General features: G+C 37.0%; 1 protein-coding gene across 2 annotated transcripts in view; it reads right to left on the reverse strand.

Annotated features, from left to right (window-relative positions):
• The window catches only part of LOC150088199 (2-oxoglutarate dehydrogenase complex component E1-like), a 497,346-nt gene that overhangs the window by 111,660 nt on the left and 362,705 nt on the right, over nt 1-22,981 (reverse strand). For both annotated transcript variants that reach the window (XM_090370615.1, XM_090370616.1), the window contains exon 17: nt 4,400-4,471. In XM_090370615.1, the coding sequence (XP_090226741.1) occupies nt 4,400-4,471 (72 nt within the window). The remainder of the gene's footprint in view (nt 1-4,399; nt 4,472-22,981) is intronic.

Consider the following 22,981-nt stretch of genomic DNA (forward strand, 5'->3'; position numbering starts at 1 on the left):
GAATTTCTGTCTTGTTAATAGTATGGGCATTCAATGAGAATGTGTTTTACAGTCAGGTTTATAGAACAATGTGGACACTGTAGTGGATCATCTCCTGTTAGTAAATGAAGGTGGGTCAGTTGTGTATGACCTGTGCTTGCTCTTGAAAGGACTACTTCTTCTCGTCTAGATGTACGGACACTTGCCCGCCAAAATTTGGGATCCTGTTTGAACTACAAGAGCTTGTTATTAGTTTGAGAGTGCCCCAGATTGTTGTCCATTGTGATAGGTATGCAACATGAATGATTTGTGCATAGTCTGATGCTGGTACAAGAATATTGGTTAAATCTAAGGTAGTTGGATTTTTTGCAGCTTTATCAGCCAGTTCATTACCAGATATTCCAGAATGTGCCGGAATCCAGCAGAAGGTGACTAGTTGGTGGCGTTCCTCTATCTGAAGTAATAATCTTCTAATTTCGTTTAGAACAGGATGAACTTTATCTGAAGGCGAGGTGATCTGATTGAGGTGTATAAAGCCTTGAATGGTTTGGGCATGCTCAAAGCTGATGGGATTCTTCCTCTTGCTCAGAATAATCATCTGAGAGGGCATAAATTCAAATTAAGGAGAGACAGTTGTAGGATAGATGTGCAGAAGTTTGCCTTTAGCCAGCAGGTAGTTGATTGGTGGAACAGACTTCCATCTTTTGTTGTGGAGTTGATAGCCTAAATAAATTTAAGGCTGAGCTTCTCAGGTATTTGGAACGAACGGAGGGGTGAAATGGGAGCGGGTTTTTTTTTTTATATAAAGAGTTTTTTCTTTCACAATTAGGTGGGTGATGTTCATGGTGTTTTCCAGGGCGAAGTGTACCTAGAGAATCGGAGAAAATTATACTGTTTTCAATATTGGAGGAATCTATATGCTTCAGTGCAACCTGAATTGCCATTAGTTCGGCAGAAAATATAATGAAATCATGTGGCAGTTGGTAGGCCAATGTTATGTTCGGAGAAACTGCGGCGATTCCAACGTGGGTGTCATTCTTTGATCTATCTGTATGAACTACAGCGAAGTTTGGAAACTGCTCCACTACTGCATGGTACAGTTGCAAGAAATTTTCTTTATGTAAAGCGGATTTATCCCATTTATGAAGGTATTTATCACATGAAGGTGGAGTAATACTCCACGGAGCAAGGAGTAGTGAAGGGATATTTGCGATATTATCAAAACTCAGATTAAGTTCTTCTAGAAGCTGTCTTATTCTTATACCTAATGGTCGGTTAGCAGTAGGGCAGTTATGGTATAACCTGCTGTGTTGGGGGGTAAAAAGTAATTCCAAATTTGGGTGTTCACGCATAGATCTAATTTTATATGCATAGAATAATATAATGCTCCTAGAACAGTGCGTATTGCACTATGATGGAGAGAATCAAGCCAACAAAGACAGTGGGCTTTGCTGAGCTATACACTGGTGCTCAATAGTCAAGTTTTGATCATATTAACGCTCTAGAAGTAAGACGATCAGCTCCCCACTTTGTTGCTGAGAGAACCCAGATGATATTTAGTTTTTGTTGGCAGGATGTTCTTAGTCTTTTAATGTTTCAGGAAGGTAAGTTTATGATCTAAGGTGATTCCTAAGAATCGTATGCTGGGCTGAACTACTACTGGTTGTCCATTCAGTTGTAGTTCTGGATGTGCGTGCAGTTTAAGTTGTTAGCAAAAATGGATGCACGTTTTTTGAAGACAAAGTTGAAACCTATTGGTTTGTGCCCATGTACTAATCTTATTTATTGCCCCTTGTAACTGTCTCGACAGTATTCATGTTTTTCGCATGACAAGAAATACCAAGGTCACCTACAAACAGTGCCTTATCGATAGTGTTTGGAAGTTGTTCAGCAACGGTGTTTATTGCAATTATAAAGAGTGTAGCACCGAGTACAGAGCCCTGGGGAATTCCTTCTTGAAAAAATAGTTGGGACAGCAAAGTTTTAAATCGAACCTAGAATGTTCGTGTGTCTAGGAAGTTCTATATAAAAACTGGGAGGTGCCCCTGAAGTCTGTGGCGATGTAATTCGCGGAGTATTCCATACTTCCGTGTGGAGTCATAGGCCTTACTGATGTCAAAGCAAACCATTACATGGTGTTCCGATCTAAGGAATGCATTACAAATGGAATTCTCTAGTCTCACTAGTAATCTAGTGTTGATCTGTTTTGTCGAATGCCGAATTATGCAGAATTTACATTCTGCACAATTCGGCAGATTGAAAATTTTCCCATTTTTCCCAAAAAATCCCATTTACTATAGATAGATCAATAGTAAATAGGATTTGTTGGGTTTAAGGAAGGCAAGGACTGTAGCATGATGCCATTGTTTAGGGAATGTATCTTCCAGTTAGAGTCTATTGAACAGATCAAGAAGTGATTGCAGTGATTCAGCAATTAATTCCTGTACCATCTATTACAACGGTGATCCAATTAAAATGCAACCCAATTTGAAATAAAAAATAAATACTAATATGCATTTAATTTAAACTGTTATAGAATGTGCTGGAAGTGGAAGGTCACAGATGTGCATTCACTGTTTTTAGCGTATTTGATGCAAATGCAATCAAACAAAGAACATGTTCAACAGCATGAATGAAGTGGATGATTTATCTTTGTTCAAAAGAAATGGGAAAACTGGTTCGAGTATGCTGCTCTACCTTTATCTAGATTTTTTTATATACTTTTGCACAACCTGAACTCTTGAAAGGATGCAACTTCAACTTTTTGGCTCAATGCACATTTCTGCACAACAACGGTTCACATTATTTTTGAAACTTCAACAGAGATTGTCAAAATCTTAAACGTACTTCAACTTCCAATAATTTATCTTCTGTTAAAACAACTGACACGCGGTTATGTTTATCCTCAATCACTCCATCTCAGAGTGAAAGCAATGTACAATGAGAGAAAGGGCTGTCTTATTTAATTTAGGCATGCTTAAATATTAATTATTGATATCTGTTGGCAATGAAAAAAATTATCTGAATGCAGAGTAATTCCCTAAAATAAATAGTTTTTAATGAAGATTCTGAATGTACTATAACATATTTTTGAATAAATGATTTTATTGGGATGAAAGAGCATAGCATAATTATTATCAATTTTTATAAATAGAATTCTTTGGGAGGGGTAAACCATGTTAGGCTTCAAATTAATAAATGATGTAATATTCCTCAAGAAAAATTTTTGTCCCAATAAAATTGCCTTCTGCCACCTGTTTAAAAATATTAGCATTAGCTTATAGTACAAGGAAGCCACAGACACTGCCCAATAAATAAATAAATAAAAAATTGTTGCACTGGCCAATAAATGATAAAAAAAAATTAAATAAAAAAGAATTTAAAAAAAATAATTAAACCATAATAAAATAAAAATCATAAATAAATCAAACATAATAAAAATATAAACGGAGATATAAAAATAAAAGATATATATAGATAAGTAGATAATTAACTAGACAAATTAGACTTCTCATGTGGGTAACTATTCAGATAACTACTCAAAAATAAATTCAGACTGAATAATCTGAATTTTTTCAAACTGTCACACTCAACCTATGGAGGCAATTTCATGTAGTAATCAACAATGTGCTGGCTAAAAGGAAAACTTCTTACAATCCAGTCTAAACCCCTTCTTAATTTGTATTAATTGCCCCTAGTTTTGGAATCCATTAAAACACTGAAAATTGTTTTCATTTATTTCTGGCATTCCCTCTGAGCTTTATACACCTCAATCTGGTCCTCTCCAAGGTGTCTGGCCGCCAAAGCTTTAAAACCCACATAATGTAAGCATTTCTTTATATGCTCATTCTTTTGCCTGATCTCGCTATATGGGTTGCACATCTTTGGACCCATTCAAGAAGCTCAATGCCTTTTTTTTTTTTTTAAAATGAGGTCTCATTATTTGGAAACAGTATTCCAAGTGTGTGTTTACAATTGCCTTATACAGAGGGATTATGCTCTCCAAATCTCTACAGCCTACTGTTTGATAAATCAACAAAAAAACATGGACTTTCTTGGCCTGTTTACTTCCTGTTTACATTGTTCAGAACTTCATATCTACCCTTATAACCACACAGTTCCCTTTCTAGCTCTGTTTTTAACTGAATCACACCAAGTGAGGAGGTTATTTTGGGGTGGTAAAAAAAAAAAAAAAAAAAAAAAAGAAAAGAAACAGTTTGGAAAAGTGAACTTTTCCAAACTGGTGGCAATTTACAACCAGGATAAAAAAAATTAAGTAAATTACTTTTAAGAGAAGAATTCATGAAATAATTCTAAAAAAAAAAAAAAGCATAATAATAATAATATTATTTACAGTTTTTAGAAAATATAGATTGCTAGTTTGGTGAAGTATTTATCTAAACCACTGAAATTTACTCACTGGTAGAACATATGGCTCTTCACTGCACAACTGAAGAAAACGTTCTGGACGAGCACTTGAATGTTCAGGGCCCTATAAAATATTAATGCTATTATAATCATGCTCATTTTTGGACTACATAACATTACATATACACGCAATCCTCAACTTTCACACAAAATGTGCAAATTAAAACACCGAAATTTGAGCAATAGTTTACAACTTGTAATGAGTGTTGTTCCCAGAGAGCAGAAACACAGAAATTCCTTAATTATGGTAATTTTTTTATACACATTTAAAAGCTACATTTAATGTCAAATAAATTTGTTAAAGTAAATCTTAAATACTACTTTCATATCTTAAAATTGTTTAATCTTAGGTTATAGGTGGTGGCACTTAATAGAGAAGAAACATTTTAATGGTTGAATGGTAATTTCACTGGGATTGTGATGCAGACTCAGATGTTGAGCGGTGACCATCTTATTTCAAAATGGTGGATTAAAATACTTTGCATGGGGGTAGGGACAAAGAGTGTACCACTATGTCAAGGTGCATTCCCCCCACAGTATAACAAATCCAATTTGGATCAGGATGTAAACAAATGGGTTATACAGGTGAAGCAAAAATCCATCAGGGTCCTGAATACCCTGACGGGGAGAGAAGCTGTATGTAATCAATTTTGTTTCAATTTGAATAAACTGTAATATTAGGGAGGAGACAGACAGACACAGACGACAACATCATAAGCCAAACAAAATTTAAAAAGTAAACAAACAACCAATAAACAAAAAAAAAAGTGGGACAGCCGTTGGAACATTTTCTTAATAAAAAAATTCAGCTATTAAGTGGTTAAACATTGTACTACATAATACAAGCATTAAGTGACACACATTCCAGGTAAGAATCAGAAAAACGAAATTTAAATAATATAGAATGATCACATCTGCCTCAGAACTGAATGGTAATTACATTTCCCCTTATAACTCTATGACATAGAGAAATGGTCCTTGAGGTTGTCACAGACATTCTCTCAGATATGACAGACAAGCTGTACTTGCTACCTGGGAGTCTAAAATGCTGATGGAACTGATATTCGGGAGACACTCAAGTCAAGTGAACCCAAATTCGACGAAGTCCGGACAGTCAGTGACAGCCAAATCCTCTGCTTGTACCTTCACAATGGTGGGACTGTTAGTAATCCTGGGTGTAACCGCCATGATTACTGGTAGTAATCCTGGGTATAACCTCCATGCACAACTACATGGTGGGTGACCACCCAGATGTGAACCAACGTAAGAAGGGGTCGACGTGTGGCGCCCACCCCACATGAAGGTATGCCGCCCCTCTGTTACCAGGCAGTACTAGGTGGTAGATGACTCTCATCAACTGGTGAAATACTACCACTTTGCTTATTGGATGCTTGAAGTGGTGGAACACAAGTATAGTCTCTAGAGCTAAGTTCCAGTCAACCCTTCCCTATCTCTTCCATCATGCAGTATGATTGATGACTTTTGAGGCTATGATGAACATTGTGGTAAGATTCAATATTTCTTACATTTCGAGGGTACAGCTCTAAAACGCCGTTCGCAGGCCGGCCGCTAGTTAGTACACTGGACCGAACCTATTGGCAACTCTCTAGGAGGCTTCCGGATCAGCTAGTGTATAATCTTGCTACCTCTACTCTGCCAGATAGTGACTGGAGGGAGTCCGAGTAGGGTATATGCGGGGAGCACTGTCGAGGCCATGTTATGTCAAGGATCTGGGTATATTCTTACCATGTGTATGCCATATCCAAAAATTTCATTACTTCATACAGCATGTCCCACCCACTTTTTCTTACTATTGAATACACCATGAATTGTCAAACTAATAGAGCAAGCTTATCTGCGAAAAGATCTAAACTTCCCAAGCACTTCCTAATTCATTTCACAAATATACGTGGTCTCAATTCTAATCTCAACTACGTCCATTTCCACTTGCAGTCTGCCAAACCCCATATACTTTTTCTGACAGAATCTCAGTTATCGGTTGATTCAACTACTGCTCATCTCAGATGCCCAAATTATTCGCTGTATGATTCCTTTCGCCTCAAAGGTGGTACTCGTGCATGTGTCTGTTCTGATATTCCCTGTCAGAGACTTGGCAATTTGGAATCTCCTCTCTTTGATCTTCTCTAGCTTAAAATCTCTCTACCTCATTGTTTCAAATTCATCTGTTGTCTCTACCATTCTCCCAACTCCATTAATCACTCTGAGCTCTTTGACTTCCTCTCTTTGTAGCTTGACTTTCTGCAGTCCAACCTTCCTAACAGTGATGTAATTTTCCTTGGTGATATCAATATTCACAACTCCAGCTGGCTTCCGTTTTCTAGTCACACCGACAGAGCTGGTCAAGATGCTGAGGCTTTTGAAATTACTAATTACCATGCACAGATGTTCATTTACCTACAAGAATATCGGACAATCCTAATCATACAGCCAATACACTTGCTCTTTTTCTCACAAACAACCCTTCTAAGTACATGGTCGAAGTGAGAGGTTCTTTAGGCACTTCAGATCACAACTTGGTGATTGTCTCTTCTCCAATGGAACCTTTATCTCATGGCTATTCCCAACTTCGTGTTGTTTGGCATTACAAGAATGCAAAATGGGATGACCTGCGAGACTTCTTTTCTTCTTTTCCTTGGTCGGATTACTGTTTCAAAACTTCTGATGTCAACGTTTGCTCAGATCGTGTCAGTGAAATTTCTTGCAAGAATGGAATCCTTTATCCTACACTCCACTTTAAAATCTCGTCCTTTATCTAAACATTGGTTTTCCAAGGTTTAGATAAAGACTGTTCAAGAGAAGAATGTTGCATATCGTAATTGGCTTGTTTTTAATTCTTCAGTTTCATTTTCTGCCTACACCAAAGCTCGCAACAATTGTAAAGCAGTTATTAATCAGTCCAAACTAGAGTTTGAACAAGCTAAGAGTAGAAAACTTGCTTCTTGCACCAATGGTAGCCGAACATTCTGGTCTCTTGCCAAAGCTATTGGCCGCAACTTTTGCCCATCTCAGCTCCCACCTCTGTCCAAACCAGAAGGTTCTGTTGTCACTTCAGCCAAGGATAAAGCTGACCCACTATCATCCCATTTTTCTTCCAAATCATGTATTAATGATCTTGGTAAAACACCTCCTACCATTCCCAACATGCTCCTTTCAATGCCTCCTGTGGTCTTCCGTCAAAAGGATGTCAGAAGGATTCTCACGGATATCGATGCTAAGAAAGCTCCAGGTCCCGATGGTATTTCTCCACTTGTTCTCAAAACCTGTGCTCTTGAACTTACTCCTGTTCTTTGTCACCTTTTTTCACTTTCTTAATCCAAAGGTGTTTTTCCTTCTGCTTGGAAATTTTCTCATATCCAGCCAGTTCCTTAAAAGGGTGACAAATCTCTCCCATCCAATTATCGTCCCATTGCAATTACCTTTATTCTTTCAAAAGTAATGGAGAAATCAATTAAAATACTCTCGCCAACTCTGAAACTACCTAGAAACCTTCCATCTGATTCCATACTGATCTTCCATCAGTATGGATTCCGTCAGTGTCGATCCACTGGTGATATTCTGGCTTATGTTACCCATTTATGGACTAATTCAATGGAAAGGTTCGGTGAAGCACAAGTAGTTGCTCTTGACATCTCAAAGGCTTTCGATCGTGTTTGGCATAAAGGTCTTCTAAACAAGTTTCCATCTTATGGTTTGCCAACTGTGTTTAGTAATTGGTTATCCAGTTTTCTCTCTGATCGCTCACTGAGGGTGATGGTAGATAGCTCTCTGTCTTCTAACTTCTCCACTAATGCCAGTGTCCCCCAAGTTGCAGTTCTTCCCCCCCCACCCTCTTTTCCTCTTGTATATTAATGACCTTCTTCCATTGACTGGAAATCCTATCCATAGTTTTGCCGATGATAGCACATTGCATTCCACTTTCCATTTTGAGAAACCTTGTCTTGCTCAATCAGCTTCAATTCCTTAAATGCCGATCTTCAGGTAATTCTCCAATGGGGCAAAGACAACTTAGTTGATTTCAACCCTTCTAAAACTCAGTCTTGTCTTAAATCTCGCAAAAAGGATTCTTCTGCTCCTAAGCTTATCTCTAATTACACTCCGATTTCTAGGGAAAATGATATATCTCTATTGGGGATTACCCTGATTTCTAATCTCTCTTGGCACAAGCACATTACAAATATTGCTTCTTCGGCATCTAAAAAACTTCGTGTTCTCTTTCGCTCTCGGCGTTACTTTTCTTCCAAACAGCTGCTCTCTGTATAAATTGCAAATCTGCCCTGCCATGGAATATTGTTCCCACATCTGGTGTGGTGCCCCCAAAACCTCTCTCAGGCTACTTGATTCCATTCAGAAAAGGGCAGTTAGTTAATTAATGATTCATCTCTAACAGAGTCTCTCCACTCGCTGTCTCATAGACGTACTGTTTCTGCTGCATGCCACTTCTACAGATACTTCCACGGGCACTGTTCTTCTCAATTGGCTTCTATTATTCCCGCTCTTTCTTTCAAAACAGTCTGAACACGTGCCGCCAACATCCAACTTCAAACTCACAGAACCAACTTTTCATCTTCCTCATTTATTCATTCAACTGCCGTTTTCTGGAACAACCTTCTTCATACGTATTTCCTGAAATTTACAGTCTACAGAAGTTCAAGTCCAATGTCAACAAATGTCAATCCAATGTCAACCCAAGCAAGGTACTAAGTACTATAGGTTCCAATACCTCTCATGTTTGGGGTTTACATAAAAAAAAAAAAAAAAAAAAAAATGTCAATAAGACCCAGCTATCAAGTCTGCAAAGCCAGAAATGTAATCCGATTTCATCTTCCCTACTTGTCGGAGAATAACAAATAAGTCAGTGGGGCAATGAGGGGTGAGACTGCTTAAAGGTTATCCTTCCTGTACACATTGTACTCCCCAAATTCCAGTTCTGCATTCCTTATATCTGTGTGACACCACATCTCTGATATCTCAACAAAATCTACCTTTGATGTTTTGAGCAATAACTCAAATTCATAAAATTTATTTACCAAACTCCTAGCATTGGTGTATACGCAAGTATACATGCACCTGTTTCTATTCTTAGCTACCCTAGCACAACCCATGTGTTTACTTGTAACACAATGACTCCCAGCAGTCTCTGAAATACCCTGCATCTTGTTTTCCAGGCTGCTGCTCATTCCAATAGAAGCAGTGCAAAAATCACTTTCACCTCTGCCAGTGGCTACTGTTAATCTATTAGTCCTTGTACCCCCCCCCCAACCTAGCAGTTTTCTGACCCATCTAACACTGCCTCGATAGAATCAGCAAATATTCTTGCACCCTTTCTATTTAAGAGTATCCCATCCCTGTAGAAGCAGTCTCTTTTTGTAATATTTTTGTAAATAATATACATAGAATTGTGCTATACATATTATGACTTTATCTCAAGAAAAATACATACAGTAATCACTTATTTTCTTCTGCACATTCTTCCGGCTTATAATTTTGTTTTCAACATTTGTTTGGAGTGAAGAAACCATCAAAAGTCCTTCGGTATCTTCTTCAGTGGTGAAAAACATTTTTAGACGACTGATTTGTATGAGCGCTTCTTCCATATTCATCGGTGGTTTGACGTTAATATGTTCTTTGACAGAATGACCTCCTTCCATTTCTTCATCCTCATGAGGAACTTCTTCAACAATATCGATGATAATGTCGTTGATATCTAGAGCACCATCTTCTGTAGTGAGGTTCGAGTCTATATCTTTGTAGCCAGGGTCACTTTTTTTTTATGAAACCCCCAAACATGAAAGGTATCAAAACCTATAGTACTTAGTACCATGCATGGGTTGAAGGAGAAGTATGGGGGGAGGGGGTACCAGAAACTTTGCTCTAGAGACTAAACATGGGTTTCACCACTTCAAGCCACCAATAAGCAAAGTGGTGGTATTTCACCGGTTGATGAAAGTCATCTACCACCTGAGACTTGTAGCTGAAGTATCGTACATTATCAATAGATGTTGAAGTTTTTGTTCTTCTTGGTGCTCCACATCTTCAATTCACAACTTCAATTTTTGCATTTGAGAAGACAGACTTTACAAAACAGTTCTTGACAGTTTGTTTTCTAATTGCGTTTACTGAAGAGGAAATCCGCTGAATCGCATCTAGGATGCTGATTTTCTTTGCAAGATCACTCACACATGTTACATCGTTCATGTTTGCAATGAGATGTCTTAAAACACATTTTCTGTAGTGAAGTTTAAAATTTTTTATTATCCCTTGATCCAAGGGCTGACACTCTGCAGTTGTGTTTGGTGGCAGAAAAACGATTTGAATGTTCGACAATTCAATGTGCGGGTGAGATACAGCATTATCCACGAAAAGAATAATTTTTCTGTTTTGACAAATCATGTTTTGGTTAACGTGACATCCATTCGCTCATGATATCTCGTGTCATCCACGCTTTTTTATTAGACTTCCAGTCAACATTCAAAAGATTCAACTTTATGCCCTTGAAACAACGAGGATTTTGTGGTTTTCCTATAACAAGAGGTTGTTCAAAGTCTCCCAGCATATTTGTACACAATAGTACAGTCAAGCGTTCCTTAGAAATTTTTCCACACTGGCACTTTTCGTTTTTTAGCCTCATTGTTTTTTCAGGAAGAGCTTTAAAAAACAACCCTGTTTCGTCACAGTTGTAAATATCCTTAGCTTCAAAATCACGACATAAATCTTCCAATTTGATGGTCCACTCTGTTACAACCCCAGTATCAACAGATCCACCTTCACCACTTACAGTTTTCCAAGAAATTTTATGCCGAGTTTTGAACTTGTCTAGCCATCCCACAGAAGCTTTGAACTCATTTACTCCCATAGATTTCGCAACCTCCAAAGCCTTTTCCCTAATAAAATAGGCCCATTAATGGGAATTTTTATAGCACGTGCGCGACAAAACCACTCATACGTAACATTGTCAATTTGAAGTCCAATGATTTTTTAACCTGATCATTTCCGTGTTGCCAAAATTGTCTGAGCAGTTCATTTTTTTTCTTTAGGATGTCGCTTACCTGTGTCTTCCCGATTTTGAATTTTGCAGGGAGATTGCGAACACTACTTTTTTGCCGATCATATGCATTAATGAGTTCGACTTTATCTTTTTAAAGTTAAATGTTTACGAGAAGACACTGTGCACTTCACACGACACTGAACAAAACTGAAAACTGAAACTAAAAGACCGACCAAATTCCACTCCTCCTCCTCTCACTCTCAGCCACCCCAACACAGCCCATGTATCTGACTGTTCAGTGAAGACCCACAGCAGGGTCTTCACTGAACACTGAAGAAAGACCCTGCTGTGCATCCCCAAAGCTAGCAGATTTCCCGATCCACCCAACACAGCGTCGATAGCATCAGCAAAAACTGCTGCACCCCGTCCACTCAAGTGCATTCCATCTCTGTAAAAACAGTCTCTCCTGTTAACAAGCACAAACCATGCTGCAAAGAATTTTACCCCATGAGCCCCTCAAAGTCTCTCCAATGCCAAATTGCATACACTTTCAGACCCCCAATCCCAACTTGCAACCCCTTCCCAACACTGGCAAGTAATTCCTCAGATCTCCTACTCTCACTATCAATATACTGAAAGTAGAAGATTCTGTACATTGTCATCTACCTTAGCAGACACATCCTGGTGTATTTCTGCAAAATGTGTTTGCCCCTGATGAGAGTCACCAGGAAGGGGCTCACATCTGGCTTGGAACACCCAGGGTCCTGAGCTGGATATCATCTCTCTCTCTCTCTCTCTCTCTCTCTCTCTCTCTCTCTCAGGGTAACTCAGAAAATTTTTTTTTTTTGCCTGGTGCAGCAAAAGCCTCAGGCTTCCTCGCACCATATGGCTAATAATGATAATGAATAGAGTTGTGACTAATTTCTTTACTCTCCTTGTATGGAACACACAAAGACATCCATGTCCCATTCCAGAAAGTTCCACAAACATTGCACAAGTAACAATTTTGTAAGGCTTTTTTTTTTTTCTTTCTTATTAATTCCTTACCCATTGCTTTAATAAAATTCTTCTTCAAAACAATTCTTTGATTAGGAAAAGTTTAACATAGAGGTGTAGAAAGGAAATTTTCACTGGATCCACTAATGGAATATACTGCACACTTTCATATTCTATGACTAGCCTCAAAGAATCACATTATCTACTAGGATATGTGCTTCTTCAAGGCCAGTCATTTCTGATGTAACAGTCCTGCTGTAGAATGGTTGCCCCAAAGGCATAGGAAACAACTATTTTTTGAACCTTCCTTGCATGTCTATTAACATACCAATGACTCTGAGATCACCTTAGATATTCTACTGATGAGTATTGTATTGAATTACTTTCAGTAGTCTTTGTTCATCCAAGTTGAGATAACTTGGATGAACAGAGTGGGTAATGGATGGCTTTAAGTTTCAATATTTAAGGGAACAGCATTCAAATTTTGCCATGAGGAAGAAGCACCATTCAGATGTAATTTGACAAGTCATAAAAAATTCATTGACTCCAGCAGCAGGGCAGACCATTTTACCGTAAAGAATGTTGTCAAAAACAAGTTTATTTTTTGAACAGTGGGACACTGACATTCTTTGTGTTTGGAGAGACATCTCCAATGAGATAGGCATTTTTTTTTTTTTTTTTATCTTGGGTAAAATTTTTCAGCTCCACTGGCTCTTTGTTGTATATGTACTCAGGATTGGGTGAATTTTTAAGGTCTCTGCCAACTGTAACTTTATCACATTTTATTTTGTCTACTAAAGGATCTAGTCCAAACTGGACTTTCTGGAATGGAACATGGATGTCTTTGTGTGTTCCATACAAATGTCATCATGATTGGTCTAATCACGGAATCCAGGTCTGGATAAACAGTCGTGCTTATTTTTTGTAAGAATCCAGTTATATTCACAATACAAAAGTAACAATCACCATTGTGGTCTTTTTGCTCCTCCATATAACAGGTATGGCAAAAGGCATGAATTTTTTCTTCAGTTCAACAAATCATGTAATCCATTCAAACAAGCAGTAAAAATAATGTGTAATAATAGAATAACCGCAGACAGTATCATCTGGCCTATTTCGTTTAATTAAATGTAATGTTGCTTAAATTTTTTTTTCTCAAATTATTATTTAGGATTTTTTTTTACTGACAGCAATTTGTTTAAATGTAACAGTATCTTATAGTGCCCACAGTGACTATGTTCTATGAGTGTTGTTTCATAAACTCACACCATAACAATTTAGTTTTTAACTTCTGGCTCTGATAATAATGTTACATCTTGTGTTGTTTTTTCTGACAACAGTTCTGCTTCTCCTAAAGCACAACCATTTGGTCTTCTGAAATTGAGTTACCTGTGCTGACACCCGTGTCTTGTTTGCACATTCTCCATCTGTCTGTGATACTGCTTCAGACTCTACTGGTGATACTTCAACTGATAACTTCCTTCTGCTATCCAACACTAACTTAATGGTTCTACAAGTACTGATTATCACACTAATGATACTTTCATGTGACAATCAACTGCATCTTAATAGGCAGGAGCAGCAGTGCGTAGCACACGCTTCTTGATTAGACTGGGGTTCGAGCCTGTGCCCACCAAACACGGAGAATGTGGTAAGGTCAGGGAATGACCACCGCATATCCCCAGAGCAATATGACCTTAGTTGCTAATGCTCCTAAAAACCAAAATAACAAACAAACATAAAAAGCATCTTAATGAGATGCTGATCCCACCACTTCTGAAAGAAAAGCAATCAAAAAGGTCCTGCCCTTTGTGAATTTTTTACCTAAGATGTCTTCAGATCTAGCTAGGCAGATCTGGGAATATCTATTTACAGACTCTAATAGTATGACTAAGTGTATGGCAAAAATATTCCTTGGTATTGGTATGGACTTAAGAATACTTTAAAGACACTCTGCTCCTTAGAAAATGTAAAGCTTCATACTGAAAGTCTGAAGAAACAGAAAATCATGTTTCTTTTCCTGCTGCTCTTGATTCTACTACCTTGACTTATTATTAACCTTGACCTGAATTTGTGGATAGTGGGGTACTTTCCAACTTTTGTCACATGTAAGTTTGCTGCATTGGCTCTGGTGAATAGAACATTATTATTTTAAAGGCAGGTGATCCGGCTACATGCCAAGATGTTAAATCAGAAATGACCAAGGCAATGAAATGAAATTTTTGAAGGACATTAAAATAAAAGTTATGAGACTTATAACAGAAACTCATTCTGAGATTGATACAACAAAGACTGCTCTGTTACCAGATTTGTTGAATGTAGGAATCTTCACATCACTCCCAAAAAAAAATTTGACTCAGCCCTAATTATTTATTACACAGAGGCCTTATCCAAAAAGAAGAGTTTCTTGAAGATCTTTACATCAAAAATCTGCAACATTGCAATATCACGCTTGATATCACAATACCAAAATATGAGATCGTAAGCAAACATGTAACCTGAATGACTGTTAAAGAACCATCAACAAGCGACGAACCATTAACAAGTGTGCATTTAGTCGATGATGATGAAGAATAAACATTCTTTAACATCTGTATGATATAAATAATTAATTTCTTTACTAACATTTTTAACATTTTCTGTGGGAAATAAATTCCCGCTTTATGAGTTTTCGCTTTAATGTGGTACTACACTACTTGAGCAAATTAACAGGATACAAAAAAACATTATGTAGCTTGTGATGCAGCAGGAAATATTTTTGGTATGGTGGCGTATCATAGAATAATAATGAAATGAGCAGACAGCAAGAAACTTCGGATAAGAAAAATGAACATTTATAGCAGTTATAAGAATTATCAAAAAGGTCACATTACAGAAGTCGATACAAGATGCTCGAAAATATGGTCACATGTCATCAGTATGGATAAACAGGGCTGACAATGGTGAACCATGCTAAAAATAAAGGTGTCTATAAGATTTTGTGGCAAAAAATCCCATTCTTCCACCAGTGCAGACCTTAGCTCACCAAGTGACCAAAGAGTTGGGTGTCAGAATGCAATGTGACGCCCATGGGTACCCCACACGTTCAACTGGATTTAGTATGCTGATTGAGCTGGCCAGTCTTTGGATATCTTCGGTTTCAAGATATTCCTCCACCACTTGAGGTTGAGTTTTTCTGTTTTTTTGCCCTTGGAATATATCTTTTGTGCAATACATGCCACATGCAGATCAATGCATGCAGAAGTTGATTGGTCGTTATTTGTTGAGATTCTGGACATGTAACCATGGATGTTCTTACCAGGTGTATGAGGTGCACACTAAACAAGGGCTACCAAAATAAGGAGCAGCTGGTGGCCACCCTCCTGTTAAGGGATTAGGTTCAAAAATTGTCGGGGGAGCCTATATCTTGGGTATAGTGAAGTTTATTAGTTGTCATAAATCTAAGTATGATACTATTTTTTCAAGATTTTATGCTATGTTTCATTCTTCAAGGTGCCCCATAACTGGTGGAGTTGGTGCAATGCTCTAATAAACTTTTACAGTATTAATGCCATTTCTGTATAAATTCATAAATTTCAGTCATACTTTCTCTTTTTAAGTTGTCAGTTTTTTTTGTGCTGGAGATATGACAGGCTTTATCATTCTTGTTTTTTTTTTTTTAAATTGCAGCTATAATCTGAATTTGGTGCTGGATATTTACCAGATGATTGCACCTTAAATGTCAATCTGTTTCTTGGTCTATTTGGCTTCATCTTTATTAGAATTTATTATTAATTTAATACTAATAATAGTTGTTAGAAATGTAATGTATGTTTTGTAAAACCATCTGGTTAAATAAAGTGATTATTATGATTAATACTTAGAAATACTGAATGGAATGCATTACTGCTAGTAATAATTTGGTTAATAATGAAAAAATTTATTCATTAAAATTACTGTAAAGCTAAAAGGTTTATTGTTATTCCTGGTGGATAATATTTTCTATATATTGCAGTTTGATTGCAACTGCATCTCAAACATTTATTTATACAAAGTATATATTTTCTAAATAAATTTCAAAAATATTTTTCAACAGAAAAAAATTTTCAAAACAAAGGTTTATTAACCTTTGAATAATATAACAAACATTTACTGTTCCCAGTTACTATTCTTCCAGTTGCACTGAATTTGTTTCTCATATATCGAACCCGGTACCACAGGCCTCTTTAATTTCATTTGCTCGAGTCATGGCCCTTATACGTAGTGTTACAGTGGAACTGCAGAAAACCTTCATCTTGATAGCTCTAAACAAACAACACCTCCGCTTCACACATTACATTATACCTAAAGACTTCCATTATAAGGCACCATTCAACCATGTCCAAATGAAGCATGCCTGTTTCAACTTTGGCCTTTGAACCTTGGGAGTATGGATTGGCTATTACACTTACAGCTGCAGAGAGCCACCGACAAGTCCAAACTTATCCAGGAACTCAGAGGTTTGGTTTCTCCATTAACCTTTTCAAACCCGATTCACACTCTTTGTTCCCAGGCTATCTGCGAATCTGATATTTACCACTCGTACCAGCAGCATAAGTTTGTTGGCCTAATCCAAGAGGTTCATACTTTCAACACCCACAAGGATCCCACAGCAGACAATTCTCACTGTCTTAAACCTCAGCAGCAAGCACTTATCTGATGACCAACCAGACCAAACTCCTCACCTTTGGTATGAAGTTTGCTATTCTACCATGTAGACCTCCAATCACACAATTTGCTATGGGGATAGAGGCATCTTTGACCCGTCTCTCCAAATATACTGCGAATGAAATTCGCTTCAAGACAGCTTCAATTCTTCAGCGTGTCTGCCCCACTGCCCCTAATCTCAACCATTGCCAACATGCTGCCCTTCCTTAATTCTATCAGGAACGACAATTGCATCGTCATTCTATCCCCTGACAAAGGACACCATACAGTTGTAATGGATCGTCCTGAGTATCTAAGTAAGGCTCTCTCTCTCTCTCTCTCTCTCTCTCTCTCTTCTAAAAACGGCAGTTGAATGAATAAATGAGGAAGATGAAAAGTTGGTTCTGTGGGTTTGAAGTTGGACAGTAAATGGATGTTGGCTGGTGGCGGCACGTGTTCGGACTGTTTTGAAAGAGAGAGCGGGAATTATAGAAGCCAATTCAGAAGAACAGTGCCCATGGAAGTATCTGTAGAAGAGGCATGCAGCAGAAACAGTGCGTCTATGAGAAAGCGAGTGGAGAGACTCTGTTAGAGATGAATCATTAATATGCGCATGAGCATATCTATTTTCGCAAATATATCAATATAATAGATACGCATATGCAAAAATGTGTATTGCATTTTTTGTATATTCATTTTTGTATGTGCACATGTGCATTTTCGTATGTGCGTGCACGTCTATTTTCACGTACACATCTATTTTTGCGTGCGGATATTCATTTTTGTATGTGTGCATATGCATTTTCGTATGCGCGTGTGCATCTTAGCAATCTGGACTGAAGATGAACAAGTTAGTCTCCACAGATAGCATGCCTTGCTGACTGACGGAGCCTATGAATGAGCCAACTATTTATTAACTATTGCTGTTTTATTGACTTAAATTGGCATATTAATTTATTTTCTAGAGTAGCTTTATATTCCCAGTTACGATACTTAGTTTAATTTTTAACTTCGATAGAGATTTTGTAAGTTATTATTTAGTATTGGTTAGGTTGGAACAAAGGGTTGCTCTTACGAAGAAAGGCTTAAATCTTGCAAATTACAGTGTCTGGAGACTAGGCACCTGCGAGGTGATCTGTGGGGAACTTTTCCTTTGCACAGCTGGAGTTTTCATTGTTTTGTCACATGGTTTCAGTAATTTAAGTACACCTGAAATTTTACATAGATACTGAACTATTTTTTGTGGTGTATTGGTTTTAAATGGTCTCATTATCCATAAACCATGGATAAATTTATTCATTTATAGAAAAGAAAATTTCAGGCTTCACAAGATTACTTCCTCCCATTCATCCTTACCTTGTTCTGATTCAAATTAAACACAAGACAATCTAGAGTGGGAAAAAACCATCTTCTGAAAGGCTTGAAACACTGTCAAAAATTGGTAAACAAGCCACATGAGATGATTGGAGAAGGGGGGGGGGGGGGAACCAACTTTCTCTAAATTTGTAAAGGAGCTTGCAAACTAAAGTTTCTAATTTTGACTTTTACGGCAAAATTAGAAACCTTTTTCTTGTGCAGTAGTTTTCAACTGGAAGAGGGTTTTAGAGGAATTTATCAAATATGAAGAATCTAGCTTCCATAGAGAAAGGTTTTTTTTTTTTTTTTTGGTAGTTGTTGGCGCATAGGCTTCTGTGGCCATAATGCACCTCCCAAGGTTTCTGCAGTACTTTGATCCAAGCCCGAGGTGGGAATTGAACCTGCAACCTTTGGGTTGCCAGACAGGCATTTTACCCACCCAGCTAGCCCGGTCGGCAGAGAGAAAGTTGGATGAAGTAACTTAAGATCAAAGCAAAAACTAATGCTTCTGATTGATTGTCTTATATGACAAAGAAAGAAATATAAGAATGTAGGGTCGCACTCTTGAAAATGTTTTCTATTCTTCAGTACCTGTGTATTTAAGAATTGGCTGTAAGAGAGCAAAGATATGGCATAAACAAGTTTAGATGCTGTTAAATTTGAGAATGGAAGATTACTCAGAGTTCAGATCATTTATTGTTTGTCTAAAATGTCTTTTATTTTCTGAAAAGTCCAGAAAATATACCCAATTGCTAAAAAATTAGAAACCTTTACTAGTAGAGTCACCTTTTATCTGAATTACAGTTTGTACATGTGGCATGAATTCCACTGTGTCTGAGGGACAACACTACACATCCTTCCACTCCCCCCCCACACACTTTTTAAATCTCTGACCTTCACAGAGTTCTGTGCTACACAAACAGAGTACACAACACAGAGATGGGGGGAAACCCCTGGTGCCATCAGACAACTAACACACTTTGCACTGTGTCTGAGGGAGTCCAGCTTCAAATTTGACCATTCCATCAGGATATTTGTCAGCTCACAGAAATAAGACAAGTTTCTGTATAGTTTAGGCAATTAAATAATACTAAAATAAAATAAAGTTAACTTCAGTAAATAGGCAAAGATCATACCATTGTACTGCCCCCCCCCCCCCCAAGATCCCAGGAAAAGTGTGGGGATAAACAGTATAACATGGATGCTGAAAGAACAGAAGTTTTATAAAGATAATATAGTCAAAAACAGCAAATGTTTGTAAGGAAACCAAATTAACTTCTTAGAAATATATTAAGTGGTTCGCAAATGTTATTATAAAAATACATTCTCATGGAAATATATCATATTCAAATAATTAACCATTATGCATATGATAATCTTAATGAAATTACATATTATCAATTTAAATTGTAATTTTGTAATTGCAGAAAGAAGAAACAAATGCTTTTAAAAGTCTAGGAACTGGAAACCAAATTGCCACTTGGTTAAATTATGTAAGTATTGTATAGTCCGGTGATTGTATTAATTATATATAGGGTACAGTTATAAAATTCTGAAACTTGTATGATAGCACCAGTCACACAAAGATTCAAATGATTATTTGAACAGTACTGGAGCTTATGTGTGGGTGGTCACAGGCTGATTTTCATGTTGTGCTACCTGAAAAATCTGGAGCAACTTACATAGAAAAACCCCTATGTTTTGGGGACTTCAGAAATTCCTCCAACTGCCACTCACAGAAAGCAAACCCTGATCTCTTTGAATGATTGGCAGAAAATAGTGTCAAGTAGATACATTGTATTAGTCATTTAGCAGACTCTTCCTCACTACGTGGTTTTGGATATACAGAGCATCAATTGCATTCAGTGGCTTGCCTGTAGTAACATGGATTCAGCCACAGTTATTTTGTAAAAACTGTTTTTTTGTGTGATAGTAAAATAGGCAAAACTGAGTATTGTGCTATTCAGTTTTATCACAAACTAGAGAAATATAAAAATATAAGTGGTTTGGTCCTGCTTTTATAAGTTTTGAACTTCTAGTGAAAAAAATATTCTAGTGAAAAAAAAATATTGGACAATGGGAATAAAGCTTTATATCTAGTTTCCCTTCCTGGTACACTTTCCTGGGAAAGTGTACCAGGAAGTACAATCTGTGTAGTTTGTAAATTTAGTTCAACTGAAGTCAAAGATACTGGAAATAAACTTTCTGAAAGCTACCATTTTCTGTGTATGGGTTATACATATATAAATGCTCTTATTGACTTTTATTTATATAATCATGTTCATTTACACAATTTTAATACTTATACTTTTTACACTTATATTTTATACTTTTTTATACTTATATTTTAACAATAAACAAACTGTTTTTTCATATTATGTTAATAGTAATATCTGTAGTCAACTTTTAACACATTTCTATCAACTTTTAACAAATTTCTATCAACTTTTAACTGCCATAAGACCATCACCTTGGCAGGGTCCAGCACCTTAACCACTCAGCTACCCAGCCAGGGTGGTCAAGTGGTTAAGGTAATAGCCATATAGTTCAAGGAAACCAGAGGCTTTTGCTGCACTGGCTGAAACTAATTCTTCCAGATCAACTGTTTTTCTACAGTTGATATGGAAGAATAATCACTGTTCCATATGAAATAAATTTACTGATAGACATTCTCTTTTACAAAACAGAATTCAAATTGTAGACTTTGTTTATATTCTATTTGCAATTGTAGTGCATAGTTAAAAAATGAGGATGATGATATTGTGGCTAAGATTAGTCAGAGAATTGAAGATCTGACATGTCTTACTGCTTCCACCACAGAAGAGTTGCAGGTTGTTAATTATGGAATTGTGGACATTATGAACCACACTTTGATTTTGCAAAGGTAAGCTTAATTTTTTATAGCATTTTTTAATAAATAATTGAAATTATAAAGCAAATATGCAGTATTCATTATAATATTATTGAATAGAAGCATTCATTGTTTTTTAATACCATAAATATTTTGCAATCTAAGTTTATTTTAGGAGTGCTATTTAAGCATTTCACTCCATGAATTCAAATTCTGTGAATACAGTTTATCAAAATTTCTCTTTTGATCCTCTATGATCCTCCTTTGTGAATTGGGGATACATCTTCAATCCGTGGGGCCTCCCCTGAGTCCAAGGATGCTCTCAAACCTTTGCTTACTTTGCTGCCTCCTTTAATATAACTGGATAGATCCCATCCCTTCCCTTCCCTTTATCCTTGACAGTAGTTCTTTCTGGCAGTATTAAATCCCACATCAGTACACTGCTCTAACCAGAACATCTTTTTCCTACAGATTCTTAATGCATGATGAATTTGCTATTGATAATCAGATCAAGACTACTGCTTCCTCTGGTTGTCTTTCTAACATGCTGCTGCTGCTGTAGAAAACAGTAGCATGTTAATTTCTCATCCAATAAATCCACAGAAGTCTTGCTAGTGTGCAAGTGACCAACTCACAACAGTAATAAGGCCTATTCTCATTTTGTTTTCCCAGTACTTTTATGTCACACTAAACTGATTCAACATGTACACTGCACTGGTCATCCATGTCAGCTGGATGCACTACCTTAGATTTAATATCCTTAACTAAGAGAATGTTAAGTTAAGGATATTAAATGTTAAGTTAAGCATACCCACACCCCGCTACCTTTTCTGTACCCATTGCACTCCACACATTCAAATTCTGCATCCACTGTGTCTGAGTGACACCACATTTCCGATATACCTATGATTTTGCCACTTGATGACTTAATCAGTACTTCAAATACATAAAATTTATTTACTATGCTCCTAGCATTACTGTACATGCAAGTATACATGCAACCATTCTTACTCTTAGTTACCCATTACTTTTACTGTATTTAATTTTCCATGGTGACCTACAGCAGTGCTTGAAATCCCCTGACACTTTGCTTTCCAGGCTGCTGGAAATATATTAGTTTGTGTATCCAGGCACAGACTCTATTAGTCTGTGTATTTCGCCCCTCCTGAACACTAGTAGTTTTCCAACACACAAAACATTTCCTCAATAGCATCAGGAAATATTCTTACACTCCTCCTATTTAAGTGCATCCCATCCCTGTAAAAACAGTCTCCTGTTAACAAGCACAGACCACACTGAGAAATATTCTACCCCATAAGCTTTGCACAGTCTCTCAAGGCAGCCTGGGAAGAATTGCAGACAGTTTCAAATTTAATCCTAACTCACTCTTTCACAACAATGTACTTGTTAAGTAAGCCCTCAGGTCTGCTATTCTTAATATCATTAGTGCCAATGTGTAAAACAATACCACCTTTCACACCCCTAAAAGATATCTGCTCTACAATGGTAATCTACTTTTGTCCCATTATCTACCTTTGCTAGATGTCCGCTTTTTTATATCAAGTTAGAGGGGCTACAAGAGAAAGCAATATTCTTTATTTGGTTTTCAATAGTAATTCATTATATATTAAGAATTTTGTGGTGAAGGCACCCCTATGCAGCACTGATCACATGTATTCATGTGGGATTTATTTGAAGAA

The sequence above is a fragment of the Mastigoproctus giganteus genome, chromosome 3 (assembly GCF_048544385.1).
Source record: "Mastigoproctus giganteus isolate SK-2022 chromosome 3, ASM4854438v1, whole genome shotgun sequence".
Classification (NCBI taxonomy): domain Eukaryota; kingdom Metazoa; phylum Arthropoda; class Arachnida; order Uropygi; family Thelyphonidae; genus Mastigoproctus; species Mastigoproctus giganteus.